General features: G+C 47.5%; 1 protein-coding gene across 2 annotated transcripts in view; it reads left to right on the forward strand.

Annotated features, from left to right (window-relative positions):
- The first annotated feature begins 12,813 nt into the window (after positions 1-12,813).
- The window catches only part of TPD52 (tumor protein D52), a 127,848-nt gene continuing 119,160 nt past the window's right edge, over positions 12,814-21,501 (forward strand). For both annotated transcript variants that reach the window (XM_037382208.1, XM_037382209.1), the window contains exon 1: positions 12,814-12,936. In XM_037382208.1, coding sequence (XP_037238105.1) covers positions 12,915-12,936 — 22 coding nt within the window. In that variant the 5' untranslated portion in view covers positions 12,814-12,914. The remainder of the gene's footprint in view (positions 12,937-21,501) is intronic.

Raw genomic sequence — 21,501 nt, forward strand, 5'->3', positions numbered from 1 at the left:
GGTTGAAATAAGCCTGACTGGGAATGAGAGGCAAAAGCACCCTATTGTGACTGGCCCAGAGGCTCCATGTGTTGTTGGCATCGACATCTCAGGGGAGGGTATTTTAAGGACTGAAAAGGGTACCAGTGGGTTTTTGGTATAGCTGCCTTGGAGACAGAGGAAGTTAAGCAATTGTCTACTTTTCTCAGTCTCCTGAAGGACCCTTCTGTTGTGGGGCTGCTGGAGGTCGAAGAACAACAGGTGCCAATTGCTACCACAGTGGTGCACCAGTGGCAATATTGCAACTGAGACTTCCTGATCCCCATCTATAAGCTGATCCATCGACTGGAGAGCCAAGGAGTGATCAATAGGACCTACTCACCCTTTAACAGCCCCATATGGCCAGTGTGAAAGTCTAGTGGAGAACGGAGACTAGCAGTAGACTATCATGGCCTGAGTGAAGTCATGCTGCTGCTGAGCGCTGCCGCACCGGGCATACTAGAGCTTCAAGATGAACTGGACTCAAAAGCAGCCAAATGGTACGCCAGCACTGATAACACTGATGTATTTTTCTCAATCCCTTTGGCAGCAGAGTGCAGGCCATAGTTCGCTTGCACTTGGATGGGTGTCCAATACACCTGGATTTGATTGCCCCACGGTGGAAACAAAGCCCTGCCATCTGCTGTGGACTGATCTAGGCTGCACTGGAACAGTGTGAAGCTCTGGAACACCTGCAATACATTGATGATATCATTCTGTGGGGTAATAGAGCAGAAGAATTTTTTGAGAAAAGGAAGAAAAAAGTCCAAATCCTTCTGAAAGCTGGTTTTGCCATAAAACAAGGTAAGGTCAAGGAACCTGCACAGGAAATCCGATTTTTACAAATAAAATGGCAAGATGGACATTGTGAGATCCCAATGGATGTAATCAGCAAAATAAAAGCTATGCCTCCACCAGCTACTAAGAAAGAAACACAAGCTTTCTTAGGCATTGTGAGTTTTTGGAGAGTGCACATTCCAAATTACAGTCTGATTGTAAGCCTTGTCTACCAAGTGACCTGGAAGAAAAACAATTTCAAGTGGGCCCCTGAGGAACACAAGCCTCTGAATAAAGTAAACAGGAGACAGTTCATGCAGTAACCCTTGGGCCAGTCCAGGCAGGGCAAGATGCAAAAAATGTGCTCTACACTGCAGCCAGGGAGAATGGTCCTACCTAGAACCTCTGGCAGAAAGCGCCAGGGGAGACTTGAGGTCAACCCTGAGGCTTTTGGAGTCGAGGGTACAGAGGATCTGAGGCCCACTATATTCCAACTGAAAAAGAGATAGTGGCAGCTTATGAAGGTGATTGAGTTGCTTCAGAAGTGGTTGGGACTGAAGTGCAGCTCCTCCAGGCACCCTAACTGCTGGTGCTGGGCTCTTCAAAGGGAGAGTCTCCTCTACACGTCATGCAACTGATGTTACATGGAGTAACTGGGATGCACTCATCACACAACAAGCTCGAATAGGAAACCCCAAACATCCAGGAATCTTGAAAGTGATCATGGACTGGTGGAAGGCAAAGATTTCAGAATGTCATCAGAGGAGGAGATGACACGTGCTGAAGAAGCTTCATTGTAAAATAAATTACCAGAAAATGAGAAGCAGTATGCCCTGTTTACTGATGAGATCTGTCATATTGTAGGAAAGCATTGGAGGTAGAAGGTGGCTGTATGGAGTCCCCTGAGAAAAAGACTGTTGTGGTTTAACTCCAGCCAGCAACTAGGTACCAGGCAGCTGCTCACTCATTCCCACCACCACACAGTGGGATAGGGAGAAGAATCAGAAAAAGGTAAAACTTGTGGGTTGATATAACAACAGTTTAATAATTCAAATAAAGTAAAATATAATACTAATACCAATTGTAATTAAAAGGGAGATAAAAAGAGAAAGAAAAGTAAAGCTCAAGGAAAAGAAACCCACAGAAGTGGTACACAATGTAATTGCTCACCACTCACTGACTGATGCCCAGACAGTCCCCAAGCAGCAATCTGCTCCCCCCAGCCAACTCCCCCCAGCTTATATACTGAGCATGATGTTGTATGGTAAGGAATATCCCTTTGGCTGGTTTGGGTCAGCTGTCCTGGCTGGTCCCCTCCCAACTCCTTGTGCACCCCCAGCCTGCTCGCTGGCAGGACCTGAGAAACTGAAAATTCCTTGACTTAGTGTAAGCAACAGCTAAAATGTCAGCGTGTTATCAACACTATTCTTATCCTAAACCCAAAACACGCACTCTACCAGCTGCTAGGAAGAAAATTAACTCTATCCCAGCTGAAAACAGGACAACCCTCAAACCACAGCACCTTGAGATCTGTGTGTGTGTGTAGGGGGACTGCCATGCATTGTCTTCTCCTGGTTGTGTGGAAGGGAGTACATACAAATTGTTTCAGTGGAAGAAGGAAGAACAGGCAACTGGTCATTTTCTGAGACTCCTTACTGGTGCTAAGGATGTTATTATTTGTTAGGCTTTACAGAACAGACTAAAAGTTTTCCTTTGGTAGCAGTCCCTTACTGCAGTGCAAAGCAAGTGGCATTAAGTGTAAAATGCACTGCTTCGAGCCAGGAGCCCAACATACCCACCTGGTAAAGGCTTAAAAGCACAAGGCTGTGACCAAAGTTCTGGCTTGCATTGCAGAGTCCTGCCCATGGAAACCTGATCAAGACCCCCCAGCTGCCATCTTTGACTCTGAGGATAAGGGAAATAATTGTGAGTTGGAGTAACCAAGTATTCTCATGGCTATGTGAGGAAGAAATGGAGCAGCTGGGACTTGATGCATATGCAAAAGAGGCCAGACAAGTGTGCACCTGAGGGACTGGATGGGTGTGTGAATGGCTACATTACAGAGCGGGACCTGGAGGTTAAACAAATCCAGACTGTAGCTCCATCCCCTGTTGTACTGCACACCAGGAGTTCTGCAAAGAGCTTTACATTATTTATCTTCCAGACACTTCTAGTCAGCACCGAGAGGCAGCCACCCTGCAGTGAAGTACATCAACATGACCGCAATGACTTTCCTCCAAATCTGCCAAGAAAACCCACCTTGCTAACAGCACGCTAAGAATGCTCAACAGCCTTTGCTGCCATGAAGGGAGCAGAATCTGTGAAGGTGATTGAGTTGCTTCAGAAGTGGTTGGGACTAACCCAAATCTGGCTATTAATCAGATCTATAACAGAAACGCAGACTGTTTATTTAGTGAAGTGATGGAAATTAAAAATGTGTAATGCAAAAATATGTTTTCAGAAGGTAGGGGGATTTTTCAGGCACAAATGTTTCATAGCTATTCACCCAGTTTGCATTTATGTATCGACCCAGAGAGCTGCTGCTGCGGTGAGAAATGAGCCTGGAGCTCTCAAAGCATCAACTGAGCACATCTTCAGCTGAAAGAAAGAGCTGAGAGATGCAAATTTGGAATGAGGGTGTAAACAGCTATATGTAAGCCCAGCTAGTGCTATAGGAGGGCAGGGTACTATTCTAAGAGACGTAAATTCTCCTTTAGGTTACCAGTCAGATAACTGCACATGCACTGCTTGCAGCTGGCCAGTGATGTTGCTTTATTGTGGTTTACATGCACACCCCCTCAGTGACTGCATGGGCAAAGAAGAATACCCTCATGCTTGCATTTAGCATGTGCACAGATGTATTATTCATGCACAAATATACAGGCTTTTGCAAATGAAACAAGTACCAGGATTTTCTCTTTGAAGTGAGAAAAAATAAAACTGAACCCCCCTCAGTCTGGGGGTGGTACGTGGCTGACTTTGCAGAACCACATCTGTGCCTCCTTGTTGCTGATGAACAAGGAAGTGGCTGCCCCATTTTTGAGGCCTTCTGGTGGAGGGTTAGGTTATCTGAGAAATCAGATACACTCTGTGGTGCCTTTAAACAAATGTATGTATCGTAGGAAAAGAACAGAAGAGGCCAGATTTCTCTGTTTTATTATGTCTGAAGTTGGAAGTATCACAGTATCACGATATTACAGTATGGTCAGGGTTGGAAGGGACCTCTGGAGATCATCTAGTCCAACCCCCCTGCTAAAGCAGGTTTGCCTGAGCAGGTTGCACAGAGTCATGTCCAGGTGGCTTTTAAATGTCTCCAGAGAAGAAGACTCCACAGCCTCTCTGGGCAGCCTGTGCCAGTGATCTGTCACCCTCAAGGTAAAGATGTTTTTCCTCACATCCAGGTGGAACCTTCTGAGCTGCAGTTTGTGCCCGTTGCCCCTTGTCCTGTTGCTGGGCACCACTGAAAAGAGCCCGGCCCTGTCCTCTTGGCACTCACCCTTAAGATATCTGTAGACACTGACGATATCCCCTCCCAGCCTTCTCTTCTCCAGGCTGAACAGGCCCAGCTCTCTCAGCCTTTCCTCAGAAGGGAGATGCTCCAGTCCCCTCATCATCTTCGTAACCCTCCACTGGACCCTCCCCAGCAGTTCCCTGTCTCTCTGGAACTGGGGAGCCCAGCACTGGACACAGCGCTCCAGATGTGGCCTCACCAGGGCAGAGCAGAGGGGCAGGATCACCTCCCTCACCTGCTGGCCACAGTCCTCCCAGTGCCCCCCAGGATCCCATTGGCCTTCTGGGTCACAGGGACACACTGCTGGCTCATGGCCAGCTTGCTGCCCACCAGCACTCCCAGGTCCCTTCCCCACAGAGCTGCCTTTGAGGAGATCAGCCCCCAGCCTGTGCTGGTGCGTGGGGCTGTTCCTCCCCAGGTGCAGGACCCTACACTTGCCTTTGTTGAACTTCATGAGGTTCCTCTCTGCCCAGCCCTCCAGCCTGCCCAGGTCTTGCTGAATGGCAGCGCAGCCTGCTGGTGTGTCAGCCACTCCTCCCAGTTTGGTGTCATCAGCAAACTTGCTGAGGGTGCACTCGGTCCCTTCTTCCAGGTCACTGATGAATAAATTGAACAGGACTGGGCCCAGCACTGACCCTGGGGAACACCGCTGGCTACAGGCCTCCAGCCAGACTCTGCATCGCTGATCACAACCCTCTGAGCTCTGCCATTCAGCCAGTTCTCGACCCACCTCACTGTCCATTCATCTGACCCACACTGCCCGAGCTTACCTATGGGGATGTTACGGGAGACAGTGTCAAAAGCCTTGCTGAAGTCAAGGTAGACAACATCCACCACTTTCCCCTCATCTACCCAGCCAGTCATTCCATTGTAGAAGGCTATTAGGTTGGTCAGGCGTGATTTCCTCTTGGTGAACCCATGTTGACTGCTCCTGATAACCTTCTTTTCCTGCATGTGCTTAGAGATGACATCCAGGATGAGCTGTTGCACCTCTGTTCCAGGGGTGGAGGTGAGGCTGACTGGCGTGTAGTTTCCTGGGTCCTCCCTCTTGCCCTGTTTGAAGACTGGAGTGACACTGGTTTTCCTCCAGCCCTCAGGCACCTCTCCTGTTCTCCATGACCTTTGAAAGGTGATAGAGAGTGGCTTTGCAGTAACATCTGTCAGCTTCCTCAGCACTTGGAGGTGCATCCCATCAGGGCCCATGGATCTGTGTGTGCTAGGTTTGCCTAAATGATCTCCCGTTCTTTCTTGACCAAAGGAAAGTCTTCCTTTCTCCAGACTTTTTCTCTTGCCTTCAGGGTCTGGTATTCCTGAGGGATGGCCTTAGTAGTAAAGACTGAAGCATATAAGGCAAGCTATAAAGGCTGAAGCAAAGAGGTCATTCAGTAACTGTGTTCTCTGTGTCCTTTGTCAACACAGCACCCACCTTATTCAGCGGTGGGCCCACATTTTCTGTAGTCTTCCTTTTCCTGCTGATGTACTTGTTGTCCTTGAACCTTCCTCACCAGATTTAATTCCAAACAGACCTTAGCCTGCCTTGTCGCATCCCTGCATGCTCTAACAACATCCATATATTCCTCCAAGTGGCCTGTCCTTTTTTCCATATCCCATAAAGTTCCTTCTTCTGTTTGAGGTTTACTAGAAGCTCCTTGCTCATCCATGCAGGCCTCCTGCCCCCTTTGCTTGATTTCTTAGCCATGGGAATGCACCTGTCTTCAGCTTGGATTAAGTGATGCTTGAATATTAGCCAGCTTTCTTGGAACCCCCTTACCTTCTAAAGCCCTGACCAATACAATTCTTCCAAGCAGGTCCTTGAAGAGGTCAAATTTAGCTCTCCTGAAGTCCAGGGTTGCAATCCTACTTACTGCCCTGCCTCCTCCACGCAGAATCCTGAACTCCACACTCCACCATCTCTCATGGTCACTGCAGCCCAGGCTGCCTCCAACCTTCACATCGCCAACCAGCCCTCCTTTGTTTGTTAGTAAAAGGTCCCACAGCACACCTGGCTTTGTTGGCTCCTTCAACACCTGCATCAAAAAGTTATTATCGGTGCTCTGCAGGAACCTTCTGGACTGTGTGTGGCTGGCTGTGTGGTCTTTCCAGCAGATGTAAGTGTGGTTGAAGTCCCCCATGAGAACCAGGGCCTGTGATCATGAGGCGCTCTCCAATTGTCTGTGGAAGGTCTCATTGACTTCTTCTTCCTGATCAGGTGGCCTGTAGCAAACACCCACAACAGTGTCACCCATGTTAACCTGCCCCTTAATCTTTACCCATAAGCTCTCGACTCACTCTTCACTAACCCCTAGGCAGAGCTCGATACATCTGTGCCCATGTGAAAGAGCAGCAGTGGATAGTAATCTGTCCTCTTGGCAAGCTGTGCCACCCTCTCAGCAACACCTTGGACCTTAAGTATGGTCTGCCTTCTTTGGGGAAAATTCAAGGCAGGATTTTTGCAAGGAGTTTCAAAGTGAGCTTTGTAAGACCAGGTAGGAACTATGCTAAGAGATGTAATGCAGCTGGCTTTGCAACAGTCTGAAGGAAAAACTAACATACATGAGTTATATCTGATTTGTGCATCTTGTATGTTGGAAATATATTTCTATGGGAGATTGTGATGGAACTGCCTACTGGCTGGGTAAAGGCAGCAGGGAGTAAACATGGTTACTAGTAAAAGATTAATGAGATGGACGAATATTTAATCTCAGTGTTCACACTCTAATTTGTTGCTCTTATTTTCACTTCACATTCACATAGCTCAGTGAAATGCCTTGCCAATGAAAGCAGCTATATGCTTAGAAGCTTGAAACAAAGAATTGATTCTCTTCAAGAGGCTAGATGCTACACTATCAAGAAACTGTGGGGCTTGACTTTTTGTTTGAAAAACAGAGAATGAAAAAATGTCTACTGAGGGAATTTAAAGGCTGGAGTTCTATGTCTTGTGTTATGCAAGGGAGCAGGCTTTTGCAATAGTCTTTTTCTGCTTATAAAATCCATAAACAATTTGCAGCAGGTTTAGTTAATTGTGGCATTGCCTTTTTTCTCCCTTGTAACCTTTTAATTGGACTCCTATATATTTCTTCTGGCTCCAGTTCTGCTTTTTTTTGGTCTGCTTCTAGCAAATTATAAATAATCTTTTTGTTTTGGTTTACCAGTAATGAAGTGGACCTGGTAATACCTAATCATCTCACAAGAGCATACTGAAAGTTAACTACAATTTGAAAAGCAATCTTAGATCCCCTGGTTCTTAATTACTATGTAGTAACTGCACAGCACTGCAGACTTAAAAGTGATTTAGTAATGAGTTACTGAAGACATGACCTCATTTCATTCCTAGCATCAATTTTTAGAACATGAAAATGTTACATTTAGTCCATTTTCTGGAATAGAGTATTTGTGACTAAACTAATTAGCAGCAGGTAGTTGACACAGATGCAGTTTAGCGAAAGCTTTATCTACAGTATATTTACTACAGCAATAAAGGTACCCACTGCAGATGGTAAAGCATGTGACAAAGAAAGGACTGTGCTCCCCAATCAATATATTTCTGTCATAACTGGAAACAGCTTGGAGTCTTGAGAATACTTTATCACATCATTCGAGGAGCTATAATTGAGCAAATGTTATTAAAGGAAGTTGTGGTACAAAAGTGAGTAAGTATTGAGAAGTTAGAAACATTTCTTCTGCTTACAAGATGTAGTAAAGAGTGGGGGTGGGAAAAGGAGAAATACAAAGTATTCCTAGATATACATGCAGTTTAGTAACTCTGCAAAGGAGAAAAGTAGTGACATTAACATCAAATTAATAGTTGCATTATACCATTGTCTTTCATGTGATGAAGTTTACAGCAGTCGCTGCATCTGTGTGCTGAATTTCTTGTATCTCATGCAAAATAAGCCCTGTTACGAGTTTTGGTGTCTTAATTGAGATAAGCACTTAGGTACTCTTCCTTCATTGCAAAATGATGAAATAACCAGGGGACAAAATCTAAACCCATAGGGTGCTCTAGCTCTCCCCCTAGTGCCCCTGCCGCAGATTTAACAAGGGGTTTGAATTTCTATTTATTTTTTTATTTATTTATTTTTACACCACACCACATACACCCCAGTTTGTTTATCCCACACTTGCTACAGGTAACAGGCTTTTGCATGCACCCAGCCAGATTAGTTACAGGAAACGAGCTTCATTTGAAACCATCTCCAACAACCCTAAATGTATCGACACCCAAATGATTAAAAACTGAAGGGTAATTCTCTTCTAAAGCACTTAACCATTCAGAAAAGTGGCCTTGGACTTCAAGACACTCAGGCATTCAAAGAGGTAGAAAGGCATCCGCAGATATTTTTGGCAACATACTGTAGCTTGTGGTGAGGTGGGAGCCTACGGGATTTTAAAGTCCCACTGGGCATCTGCTTATGCAGATACAGATATGCACACACAGGTATGATCTTGACCCTTAGACCCAAAGAAGTGTGAAGGCTTTATTTTCCACAAAAGGCTTTTAGCAGGAAATACACAAGTCAAAACCATAGACTCTTTGACTCGCTAGGCAGCTGATATCCAGCCTTCAAGAGGCACTTACATGTTCAGTGTCTCTTTTTGACGGCACAGTTAATTTGGCACAGGCAATTCTGCTTCTAGGGATTTCTAATGCTGCCTCAGGTGGGCCATATTGCATAGGATTTCTGATCCAACATATGCCCCTCTCTGGCTGCCAGGACTTTGATCTATTAAGTGCTTTAGAGGGAGGGAGTGTGCTTGCTTGTCTCTTTTTTCTTTCTTTTTTTTTTTTCTTCCCTAATATCCCAGGGATATTCACTTAGAATATGGCAAATATAGGGTTGTTGAATAGCTACAGTTTTTATTTGTCTGTGATACTGGTGGTTCAGTATGTACTTGTTTCCCCCGCCCGCCCCCCTGAAGGGGTTTTGAACTTGCACTTTGCAGGAGAGTGGCCTAAGCCAGCAGGCTGCGAGGAATGGGCTACCAGTTGAACCAGAGAGCAATATGGATACTGCTTTGACATCAGGACTGTCATGTGGGGAGGGAAAAAACCCTCTCTGTCTTTAGCTACATCACACAATATTTAATGAAGTCCTTAGTAGAATGCAGCTGAGTGACCAAACTTTTCTCTTGCTAAAAGTTAATATCAGACTCCTTTGATCCTGTGAACATTTTTTTCATATGCAGTGGAACAACAGTTTCCATTGGAGCATTATTTCCATTGGAACATCATCCTAACCTCCAGCAAGGTGCTTTCCCCTGAGCTTGGGACAGATTTATGGGAGATAAGAGCTTAATTCCTTGCCTAGAAGAGGTAGCTGAACTCAGGTTTAGGTTAACAAAATCCTTCTAGGCACTGACTTACAAAGAAGCTAAGCTGATGGTGCTCTTTTGCTGCATTTTGAAACAAAACATTGGACATGTTCCGCTTAGGATGGATTTCTCCCAGATTACTCAAGGCTGTGAATGAATGGAGGACATTTTGTGCCAAGTAAAGTACTACAACCCTGGCAAGGCAAAGGATTTGGGACAGATATCTTTAGCACTTTCTAGTGCTTAGATTATGTGATCTCCGTGATTCAGGTCTAAAATGTTTTGGGACATAGCTCTCTCAGTAGACGCAGCCCACCCAGCACCCTTATAGCTGTACAGCCTTGTTTGTGTATGCCATTAGATGAGCATAACAACTATCCTGAACCAGTGTAACATCCTCATCTGGTTCAGCTCTCTGTCCATAGGAAGGTATCTGTTCAGAGGGAATTGCATTTGTAACTATGGCAGGAAAGCTAAAGGTCGCCAAGGTTCTTTGAAAACTAATTAGTTCTCTTAAATCTGGATTCTTCAATGAATTTGGCAGTATTAATTCTTTGAAACCTTGGCCTTAATTCACTTTGGAATGCCTTGCCTGTTATTTTCAATAAACAGCTGATCTAGGGGGAACATACCGAAAAACTGGGCTCTGACTCCACAGCAGGAGACCTAACCTATCTGTACGGCAGAGCACTGGCAATGCTCGTATGTTGTGAGTGTGAAATGAAATGTGACGTACAGCTATAATGTGAGCTGCTTCTGCATTTGCTGCTCTATGTCTATTCACACATAATACACGTCCCTTGTACAGGACAGGCCCAGTCTCACTTAGGACAAAGTATTTTGAAGTCCTGTATTTAGGTGGGCAGTCCAAGTACAAATAGGCTTGCCTTCTACACAGGTATGTGTTTGGCTGTTTTTTTGATAACTGACTGGAGGAAACAACAAATCACAGGCACAAAGCTCAGTAGTTCAGTACACCCCTAGTCCCATTGTCCTTCAATTTTGTCCTTTGTAGTAAAGACTACAAGACCTTCAGGGCAGACTCAGTCTTTTCTTCTCAGTTCATGTCTTTGTATCCTATTATCATAACTGGAGCTCATAGGCAATATTTGTACTACTTTTAATAGGCATCGGTTTGAGTAACAGATGCTTATTTACAATGATTCCTTCTCCTCACTAGTCAGGGCTATGTGTAAAAAGGGAATTCATCATTATATTTGGAGATGGTGGGTTTTGAGTGTCTCTCTTCTGGACAGTACAGTTGGGAACCTGGTTGGGATCCAGTCCCACAGGTAGCCCCATTGCAACTTTGTGTGGGCCACAGTTGTTAGGGAACGTGCACTGCAGAATGCCTAAGGGGACTGGGAAGGGGGGATTTCTAAACTTAAGAGACTGTGTTCAGCAAAACACGGTGCAAGACCGCTTATGTTAAGGTTACACTTGCATCGAACAGGGCATGCCTCAGCCAGGCAGGTGGTGAGCCAGCAGTGGTCCACTCAGACTCAGATGGGATGGTGGGAGTGTCACTGGCAGAGGGCACTAAATCAGCTCTCTGGGTAATACCTGATCACTAGCTCTTGCTGTTTGGGATGTGCTGGTGAAATATCCCTGCCCCTAAAAGAAGCAGTGTGATGCTAGCAGTTTCACAGCTCCACAGGTTGGTTCCTGACAGGCATTTCAGCACTGCCAGGGCTGCTGCTGCTAGTGTGAAGTAGCTGCAAAGGAGGGCAAATTTTAATGCTGCTGATATTCTTCCACTGTGATTACAAATCATGTATCACATATCAGCTTCTCAGTGGGGAACCTTGGGACTTCAGCTGGAGTAGTGTGGGAAAAAATCTATTATTTTCTTTAAAAATAAAAAGGTAAATGTACCATCTCAAATATCCATTTGAGTTTATTTTTTGAAAGTCATAAAACAGATGTGTGGGATGAGCTTGTGGTGAGAATCGTATGTATAAGCAAATTAATTTCTGTGCTACAAGATGAAACAAGTTATAAACATGTAGGGATATATTTTGGTCTACTTGTTATTTTTATGGCACCATCAACACAACCTCCTGCTGCAGCTGTGCAGATCCTAGAATATAAGCAAGCGTTCTTTTCCCTACCAAATCTCATGTTCCGCAGCTGCCTTGTCGATTGAAAAATACCTGGATTTGCTGCTGCTGTTTGTTATCCAAAGCAAGGACATCCTGAGTTGGCACCTCCTGGCTCTCTATTGTGCTCTGCTCTGGCATGTGACCGCGCATGCTGGCCGCTGGTGACAATTTAGCCATTCACACAGCCCCATGCCGCGGAGGCCTTGCCACTTGTTCTGTGCAAACATTGATCTGTTGGAACAATCAAATCCATAGACGTCAAGGCCGGGGATTTGAAAAGGTGGAGTAAAAAGATCTATTTGGTAGCTTAGTATTCTCGGTAGTCTTGTAAAGCAAACTTGCTGGGCAAACTATGTAATGCAAACTTTTCTGCACTTAATGTTATTTTAGTAGAAAGAGCTCAGATTGCAGCTAGGACAGTTGCTGGGTTTCTCTTCAGCTGTTACAAGTCTGTTTAACCCGGCCACCACGCGTCGGCTTGCACGGTGTAGGTGCTCGGGAGTCCCGCAGGGGTTATTTCCCGTAGCGCCGCGCCACCGGTGAGGGTGCGCACGCCCCGCCAGCCAGCGCCCCGCACGGCGGAGGGAGCGGGGCCGGCAGCGCGGCCCGCACGGCGGCACGGCTGGTGTCTCCGGGGCGCAGCCTCCCCGAGCGCGTTACGGCAGCAGGTTGTTCGGGTCGCTCCTCAGCCCCTGCAGAGCCGGGCCAGCAAACGCAAACGGCAGCGTCGCGCTGGTTGCAGCGAGGGGCAGCAACGCTGCCGAGCGCCAGGCGCCGCCCCGCAGTGAAAGCTGCAGCGGCGTGACCGAGGGGGAGCCCTGCGGCCGCAGAGACGCTGGCTGCGCTGGGGCGGGCCCCGAAGCCCAGGTTTAGGGCGCCCGGTACCGGACTGAAAGCGCTGCGGGCGCCTAATGCGAGGACCCGATACACTACAGGCTCGCCGGGCCAGGCGGCAGCGGCTGCGGGCCCGGGTGGGGGCTGGCCCCGCCCCGCCCCGCCCCGCCCCGGCTGCGGGGCTGAGCCCCCGGCGCTGCCCGGCCGCCCTCACCTGGGCGGGGCGGGGCCGCCGCACGTCAGTCAGAGGCGCGCCCCGCCCCCGCGAGCACGGGCGGCGCCTCCGCTGCCAACCAGCGGCGGGAGGCGGCGGCTGCCGAGCCGGGCTGAGGCGAGCTGGGGCCGGCGCCGGGGCCGCCATGGAGCCCCCGAGGGACCAAGGTAGAGTGGCGGGGGGCTGCCGCCGCGCCTCCGGCGGCTCTGCGCGGCGGGTGGCGGTGCCTGGCGCTGCCGTGCGGCGGGGGGGGGACGGGGGCTCCTCTCGCAGCCCTTCTGCCAGGGGCACGCTCGGCCCGGACCTGCCCCGCCTTGCCCTGCCCAGCCCCGGCGGCGGGCCCGGCGCGGCCCGTGTAGCCCTCCGCGCCCCGGGGCTGGGCGAGGGGCTGAAGGCACCCCCGGGGTAACTCCCGTGGCGGGCTTGGGTCCCCCGCAGGAGCCGAGCGCGCCCGGCTGAGGGAGCTGCGCTGGAGCCCGGGGTCGGTGCCGGAGAGGGTCCCCGGCCTGTGGCGGGGCTGCGCCTGCAGTCACGCCGTCGGCTCGGGAAATGCGGAACCGGGGGCGGGTGCTAGCTTCGTGCCGGGCGGGCGGCGGAGCACGGGGCGGCTGCGGCCACCCCGCCTCCGCCGGCGGTGCCGCCGGGCCGCGGGCGCGGGCAGTAAACCCCGACTCTTCCACCGGCGTTGTGGAGGAGAATAAACTTTCTGTTTTCCCTCTGGAGTAAGGGCGGACCGCTTTCGTTTTACGAGCGTGCGACTTTTGATTAACCAGCACTGTTGGTAGGGTTTGCTCCCTCCGAATTCCCTGCGTGTCAGGGCTGCTCAGCAGCTGGCGTGGCCGTTTCGGCGGCCCCCCCGCCCCCCCACCCTCCAGCTGCCGAGCGTGGCCGGGGTGGCACCTCGGGCGGGCGGCCGCCTGTGTGGCCCCGCCGGCGCGGCAGGCGACGGTGCTGGGCTGGCGCCCTCGTGCTGGGGGAGGCTGCTGCCCTGGCCCCCGCGGTGGCAGCACGCTCCTAAACTTCATGGTTTATTTAAAACCCTGACCTTGGGGCTGCAGCCTGAGAGAGTAGTTGGTGCCTTGATGAGGGCTGACCTGAATGTGGGCCAAGCAGGATCTCTGGCTGTAAAAGCTTCTCCCACAAAAGTGTGTGACGTATGTCCTACCGATCTGTGTATCCACCGGGAGTCTTTTGTAGGGGTGTAGTACTGAACTAGACACCGGCTGCTTTCCACCGGATGAAGCAAGGCTGGCTGGGGTCAACGAGCTACTTTGTTCGAGTAAGCTGGTAGGGCTGCTCGGCCCGGCTAGGCATCCGCACCCTTGGACTGATTGCGTTCAGCATTTTCCCACTGAGCATGCTTGGGGTGGTAGGAGGTGTTCACTCGCAGCGGCAGTGGTGTTGGAGGCGTACAAGGTGCTGGAACCCCTGACTCTGTGTGGTCCAGCTTTCTGCTCTGCCAGCTGAGCTGCTTCAGGCAGCAGCCTCGAGCTGTCCATGCTTTTGTTTTAAGTGCTTGGAGGCAGCTGTAGTACACTTGTACAATTATCAATTACTTCTGTGTTTCTCTATATAAGAAAAAAGGGCAAGTTATCTTTGCCAGAGCAAAAGATAATCTGGTGAGGGGCTGAACCTCCTCAGGGTGATTCCTTCAACCATTCTGAAGTCCTGCGTCTACCGTCAATATATATAAATTAAAAAAAAAAAAAAAACAACACACCCCAAACCAGCAACAGAAAAAGCCAACCAAACCAAATCCCCAAACCCTATTCTTAGGGACTGACAAACAGAACCGTTCAGCCAGAAAACAGCACAGCTGTCGGTTTGATCTGTATTTTAATTCCAATTGCAGGAGCGTTAACAGATTTCAGTGTTTTTCTTGAAGTTTGTTCTTTGTATTTGAGCCTATTAAAAGGCAAACACTGTTACTGCAACTGCAGGCTCGGTTTTGAACAGCTTCTATTGGAAAAGGAAAGTAAAATACTGTGATCTTTTGAAAAGCTTTAGTGACAATGCTGACACTTTCTAGAGGCTTGTTTTGCTGTTAAACTAATTTTTATATAAATACTGCTTTGTATTAAGAGGGAACCACACCTCAGGCTGTGTATCAGAATAGTGTATGTAGTGTGACGTAAGTGACTGTTATGGAGCAAACATGGTGCAACACCTTCTTCCTCTATTGCCTTTTTGGATGAGGTGGAGACCTGTGGGTACAGCAGGAAAATCTAGAATAGCCAACACACTTGTGCCTGTTCAACTAATGGCTTCTAATACCCTGCTATTTAACCCATTTCCCTGTAGTACTTGTATTGGAAATTGTGCTTGATGAGATGGTATTACATACCAAAGCCATGTACATGGCTAAAATCCAAGCTGCCAGGTCCTGTCTCTGGGGCTGGCTTAAACATCCTGGATTGCTGCCTCTAACCAGAAATTAATTTGTTTAAAAGTGTGAGTCAGAGGTTTTACTTTCCATTGTTATGATGACAGCTTTCTCAGATAGCTAAAGTTAGGAGGTGGGAAGAAAATCTAGATTATAGTTAAGACTGCAGCCAAACTAGACAAGGCTAATGCTATAGGTGTATAATGTGTTTAAGTCTTCACTCTCTCGTGAGTGGTCAGGTACAGCAGCATTCCTTAAATAGTTGTTACTAGCCTACTATCATCAGCATCAGAACCGCTGAGCAATTTTTCATTTGAAGTGTCTTTGTTTTCAGCAAAGAGATGTAAATCTGGTCTTCCACTGTGTGGACTCAGTTGCAGAATGGACAAATAACTGCAGGTGTGTTTTCTGTTTTCACAAAGATTCTGGCTTCCCACCCCTGCTGCGCCATCCACACACCCCCCCCCCCCCCCAAAAAAAAAAAAAAGAAAACCAAACTAACACACCCCCACTAGTATACCTGTGGTATACCTGGTTTTGCTTGCAAAAAGAGTTTCTCTCTGGCTTGCCGCCACTATTACTGTTAGCACTGGTACAGTTCGTCACTCACTGGAGAAATAAGGATGAAGCTGCCCCAACAGTAGAAGCAGTGTGCTGATGTGTTCTGAATAGGGAGATGGTGCCACTGAGCAGTCCCATGAAGACATGCAGCATAGCACAAACAGTTATCTAGTCATACTGCATTTCTGACATTGTGCTTAGGGGGTTCCTCTTAAGCTTCAGCAGCTCTTCGCTTATGTAATCCAGTGTCTTTCAAAATCTTCTGGCTTTGTGGGACTTAAGAGTCCCAAAACACTACACATGATTGTTTGAGAGAGTATGTAAGCATTTCTTTTCCTAGAGCCTTGACTTGCATTTCTGCTGACAGAATGAACTTTAATGCTCCCGTTGTGTAGAAATTACTTGTTGCAGGCAGTAGGACAAGATTTCCCCCATTGTTCTGATGGGTGAAGCTGCACCTTTTTCTACAGCTTTGTTTTCTTTATCACTAGGTACTTGCAGTACTGTAGATAAGAATTGTTTTTTCCTTAATGTACAATTGTGAAATCAAGCACTTGTAAGTAAATACAAGTGGACAGCTGTTGTCGGACCTGCAAAGAATTTCACTGAACTGAGTGTCTGTAGCAGTGACTTGAAAGAGGAAAAAAACAGAACAGTTACATCAGAAGTCCCTTGATCAGCAGCAAGTCTTCCCCTCTCTTGCATGTAAAATTCTGGGGGTGTGGGCGGGAGAGTCTTGTTCTAACTCAGGCTGAGGGCCCTGGCTTGATAGGGTGGTGTTACTGGCATTGCTATCCTCCCCCATCAGCTGGTGCGTGAATGAGGTACTGGAATGGCGTGGGGTGGGCAGCTGGAGGCTAGAGCAGTGTCAGCTGTTCCTGCCCTCTCCAGTGCTTGGGCATTGAAAGATAGCTTAAACTCTTCATTCATGCTTGCAAACACACTTCAGGAAGAGGTGGAGGAGGGAGCCTGCCCAGCTTTCCAGCAGTGGAAAGAATCTGTTGCTTGTGGCATGTGTGGATCTTCTGTCCCGGTTCCCTATAACCGGTGCTGTCACATGCAGACAAGACAATCCTTCACCCAGCTAGAGTAAAGGCTGCTTTCAGGCCTTTTGGGGTAGGGAAGGCTTAGCTAAGGATCTGCTTCCTTTGATCCTCTGATGAGGCCAAGCTGTAACTGCTCAGGGCTTTTAAAATCCCAGTGACATGAAATTGATGCAAGTCCTGCTTGTTCCGGTTTCCCACACTTTGAAGCCCTGTGGAACAGCCCCTATGTTCCCCTTTCACCCACTGCAAACAACCATCTAAGCAATGGGAGACCTTGGAGGCTGGGTCTGACCTTGCTGGCTTAAAACAAAGCGCTGTGCCTTGGCTCTGGTTTAAGAACTGTGCTGGTGCAGCCTGGGCAAGTGCCTTGCTCTGCTTGATCTGGGTGCTTTGTGGGTGAAGTGGGAACAGCTGATTTTTATGGCTGAAGTTGGCTGCCATCTGTTAACACCTCTCCTGAAGCTGGCCTGGGTATGAGTGCTATTGAACTGCTTTCAGCTGTGCCTGGAGACTTCTGAGCACAGCCCTTTCCATCTGGAGGGGCTGGCAGTAACCACGTACTGCACTAGTCTGCCTTGGGAATTTTATTTCTATTCATCATCTTGCTCCTGTCTATCTTGTACATGCATTTCTTTTTTTCTTGGCTTCTACAGTTGCTAAATACAGTACCCCTTGACTAACAGCCTCTGCTTCATGAGCCAGATTTAGCGTAGTCCTGGGAGGAGCGGGGTGATGGGGAAACACATGTAGGGGCTTCTGATGCTTTGTGTCACATGCTGACCATGCTGGGTGAGGGCACCCCAAAAGCTACTTTGGCTGCCTTGAGTGCTGTAAAGACTGGGGTGTTGGGTAGGCTTTGTCCTCTTCAGTCACAACAATTTGCTCCTTTAATAGGAAGGGGTCTGGACAATTTTCATGGGGAGAGAACCCCTCAGCCAGCACCAAGAAGTCTTGTGTTAAGTCAGGAGACTAATTTGCGACATAAAATCAGGGAGCAGTTTGTGGATTGCTGATTTCTGAGGGTGCTGGACATTACTGCAGGTAAGGGAGGATATCAGCTGTATCTCTTAAAGTGATGTTTCCATGGCAGCAGATCCAGTACAGGGAGTCTTCTTGAAAGCCAATGTTTGCTTGACCAGCTTTCAAAAGGAAAAAAAAAAAAAAACAAACCCAAAAAACTTCATCTTTAGTTTAATAGAAAAGAACAACGGTGTAGGTTGCTGAACCCTGTGTAGCAGATATCTGATGTGTATGGGGATTTTCATGTTTTTAAGAGAAGCTCACCTCCAGGTAGGATGATGATGACCACACTGAAGTCTTTGCAATATGGGCACTTCTGTTTTGAGATTTGCTGGATGGAGGAAGGGAGGTGTTTACCCTTGTCCTTTTAATATCCTGCAGTGAATAAGCAGAAAAATATCAAACAAAGGGTGCCTGAAAGGGAAAGCAAGCATTAAGTGAGATTAAGCACTAAATTGAAATGCTCTTGTTCAGCCAAAACTGTCACTCTGTGTCAGCTTCAATTTAAGACTCCAGAGGGACAGCTTTCTCTGCTGTTAAAGGTAACAAGCATCTTCAAAGTCCCTTGTATCTGAGTGTGTATTAGCCAGAAAGATTAGGAGCCTTCACTCAAAAACTTTGTATTGGAGGGCAGGCTTTCAACCACAAGCCTTCTCTTTTGAAAAGGGCTGCAGTAACAGACCAGCTGCACATAACTTTGTAATCTGGATCTCTCCTGAAGGTTCAGTGTCACTTCTGCTATTTCCTCTTGCTCGTCTTCCTCCTCAGCCTGTGGTGAAGGGAGGTGAAAGAACATGCAGCAGTGTGTTGACTTTGGCAGTTTGGGAGTGGTACCACGAGCTAGGGTAACTGAATACTGCTGAATGCTGGTGCCTGCTGTGAAAACACTTCTCTCTTGCAGAGGTGTAGACAGATTTTTCTGCTATTGCAACTACAAGTGGTGGCAGTTGTCTGCATGAGTCTGCAGCCATTGTCCTGGCAGGGGAACGGTGCAGTGGAGGGGACACTGGCTGCCAGTGAATGGTGGTGTGTGGAAAAATGCTTATTGTGCTGTTACTTGCTTCCGAACAGAAAGGGGGTAGATTGAAGCTATCTAGCAAGAAACCAGCGCTACTATTGTGGTGTGAATGCTGTCACTGAAAGAGGCAGCTTTCCCATTTCACAAGCAGACTTCTCTATTGCAGAGTGTGAGAGCAGAGCAATAAATGTCCTGGATTCTCACTGACAGTGGAGTGCTGCAGCAAATGTGTACCCTGCCTTAGCTGACCCTGGGACACTCAGTTTCTGCAGAGCTGAGGTCTGTAGGAACATGCTGTGCCACACATGGATTAGAGTGATAGGCTTCTGAACTGCCCCCCTCCTGCTTGTAGCCTACCAGCAGCACAAAAGTGTGTGCTATGCTTAAAAACTTCATAGGCAGAGAGGAAGCATGCTTTGTGTGTGTGTGTATATATATAAAGCCAGTAATTTATTGTTTGTGTAACTGGAATTTTAGCAATCTAATTCAAGAATGATTATTAGTTTAGCTCTTGCTATGGATAAAGACTATGCAGATGAAGTCTTGGTAATAATAAAGGTAATGTTGTATGCACTTAGTTTTTACACCTTTTCCTGGTGTTATTCTCATGGCCACTGAGGCTGCTAGCAACATTTTGGTGTATTATAGCAAGTTGTCAGTGTTATCACTACTTTGCTGGGAAGAACAGGATGTTTATGGCTGCTTCTTCCTCACTGTATGATCCACTGGGGTACCTCTTTCACATTTGCTTTTTACACATTTGCTCTTTCTTTTATTGTCCTGTAAGCTCCATGTTGTGTCCAGATCTACTATAGAAAGTGCCTTTAAATGTAATGTTAGATGTTATTTCTTTGCTGTCTTTGTTACCTCTAAAATAGTTTTGTTCAGCTGCAGATCTCCATTGCTAATTGATTACTTTCTTATAGCTGTAAGGTCACCAGTGTTGACCCTGTGCCCTGTTACTTATACCACTCCTTTGTCACATCCCATGTTCTACTTTCTGAGGTACACCAAGTAAAACAAAGCTGCAGGCAAGTCAAGAATAGTTCAGACAGAGTAAACCTGACAAACCTCTGGTCCTGAGGCCTTGTAAACTTGGTTCAAAGCTTAAGGCCTCTTACTAGTGATTGGCAATATGGTATTGTGGGATAACAAAGAGTCTGGTCAGCATCTGTAGCTTGTTGGGAGTGGTGGGAGAGGCTAGCAGAGGCAGAGCAGCATTTTTTTTTTCCTGTTTTGCTTTCCTTTCTCTAGCAGTTAGAGGGGAACGGAGTTTCATGAGCCCACTGAGCCCAGGATATAGATGAAAAGATGTGCCAAGGGAGGCAGCCTGGGCTGGAGTAATTGGTTTTAGTCAGGTGTGTCCCCTGTGCTTTGCTAGGATCAGAGCCCATGCTTGGCAGTGATCTCGGTTCATGAGAAAAAAAGTAAAAAAAGGTGAAAAAGAAGCTTTGTGAGTAATGCTGCTTAGCTGCTCTTTAGCATGGTAAAACTGTTTCAGCTGTGCACCCTGGGGGTGTTGCTCATGCCTGTTTTGCTTTGTTTACTTTAGAAAAAAGTACTTTAATTAAACTGCTAGCAGGAGTCCCAAGATAAGCAAAAAGCAATCCTATCATTCCTCTCTCTTTGGCTGTTCTCTGCCTAAACATATATCACATCATGGCATTAGAAAGTTGATTAACTTGATTAGGATAGCAGAATTTAAAAGAAAGGAGTTATCAGTGTCTGATGATCGTTGCAGTGCTCTACAGCAATCCAGTCCCTGGGAATACTCATATAATAGTGGACATCTGCAGACGCTGGTGGGAAGGGCTGCGTTTGAAGAAGGCCATTTCTATAAACTTGCATCTTCTGGTCCCCTGTAGTCTCTGCCGAGTAGTTTAGGGTCCTGATATGTCGCCTGCTTTTCCTCACACAGGCTTCCGAGAATGGAGCTGTACAAGGACTTTCCTATAAGCATCTTTAAAGAAGCTGTCCTGTAGGTAGGACCAACCAAAAAGAAGGGTCAGGGGTATGAAATGGGCACAGCTTGCACTTGCTGAAGTGCATCTTGGTCTCTAGTCACTGTATTGGTCTGTAGAAGACAAATCCCTTCAGCACAGTTCAAAAGTGTTTTGCCTGCATCTGAGGAGTTTCGAGAAGCAGGCTGAAGGCAGAGCAGAAGCCCCCAAATCAATTGCTGTTTTTAACTAGACTGCTGACTCTTCTGTGGGCTTTGATTACTGTTTGCGAAGCTTAGTTTTATGCCTGAACATAGACAGGCTTCAGTCTGCATGAGTGGATCACGTGCTACTGCATGCTGTTTCCATAAAACCACTCGAATCTGTGCTAGGCAGCCTCTAAAGAGGCTTGCTGAGCAGCTGATGTGTGCTCAGGGATGAGGAGCATCAGGAGTAGTACCAGCCTAGTGCACTGGGTGGGGAAGGAGCCTTATTTAAATATTGACTTTCCTTTTGCCAGATGTCACTGTCTTGGCAGAAGGAAAACAGGCCATTTTACTGCAATGTGCTTTGCTTGGAGCCATGAGCTCTTAAAGGCACCGTTCATGCTGTGTGTTTCATCTCCTTGACAAGCTGCTTGCAACGCTGGGCTCCAAACCCTTTTTTCGAGAGGACACTTGATCTTGAGTAAAAGGATAGACCTGCAGTGAGTCTTTCTCTTCTCCCAGGACTGCTCCGGTGCTTGCCTAGCAGGTATTTGTTTT

Source organism: Falco rusticolus, chromosome 3, assembly GCF_015220075.1.
Source record: "Falco rusticolus isolate bFalRus1 chromosome 3, bFalRus1.pri, whole genome shotgun sequence".
Taxonomy (NCBI): domain Eukaryota; kingdom Metazoa; phylum Chordata; class Aves; order Falconiformes; family Falconidae; genus Falco; species Falco rusticolus.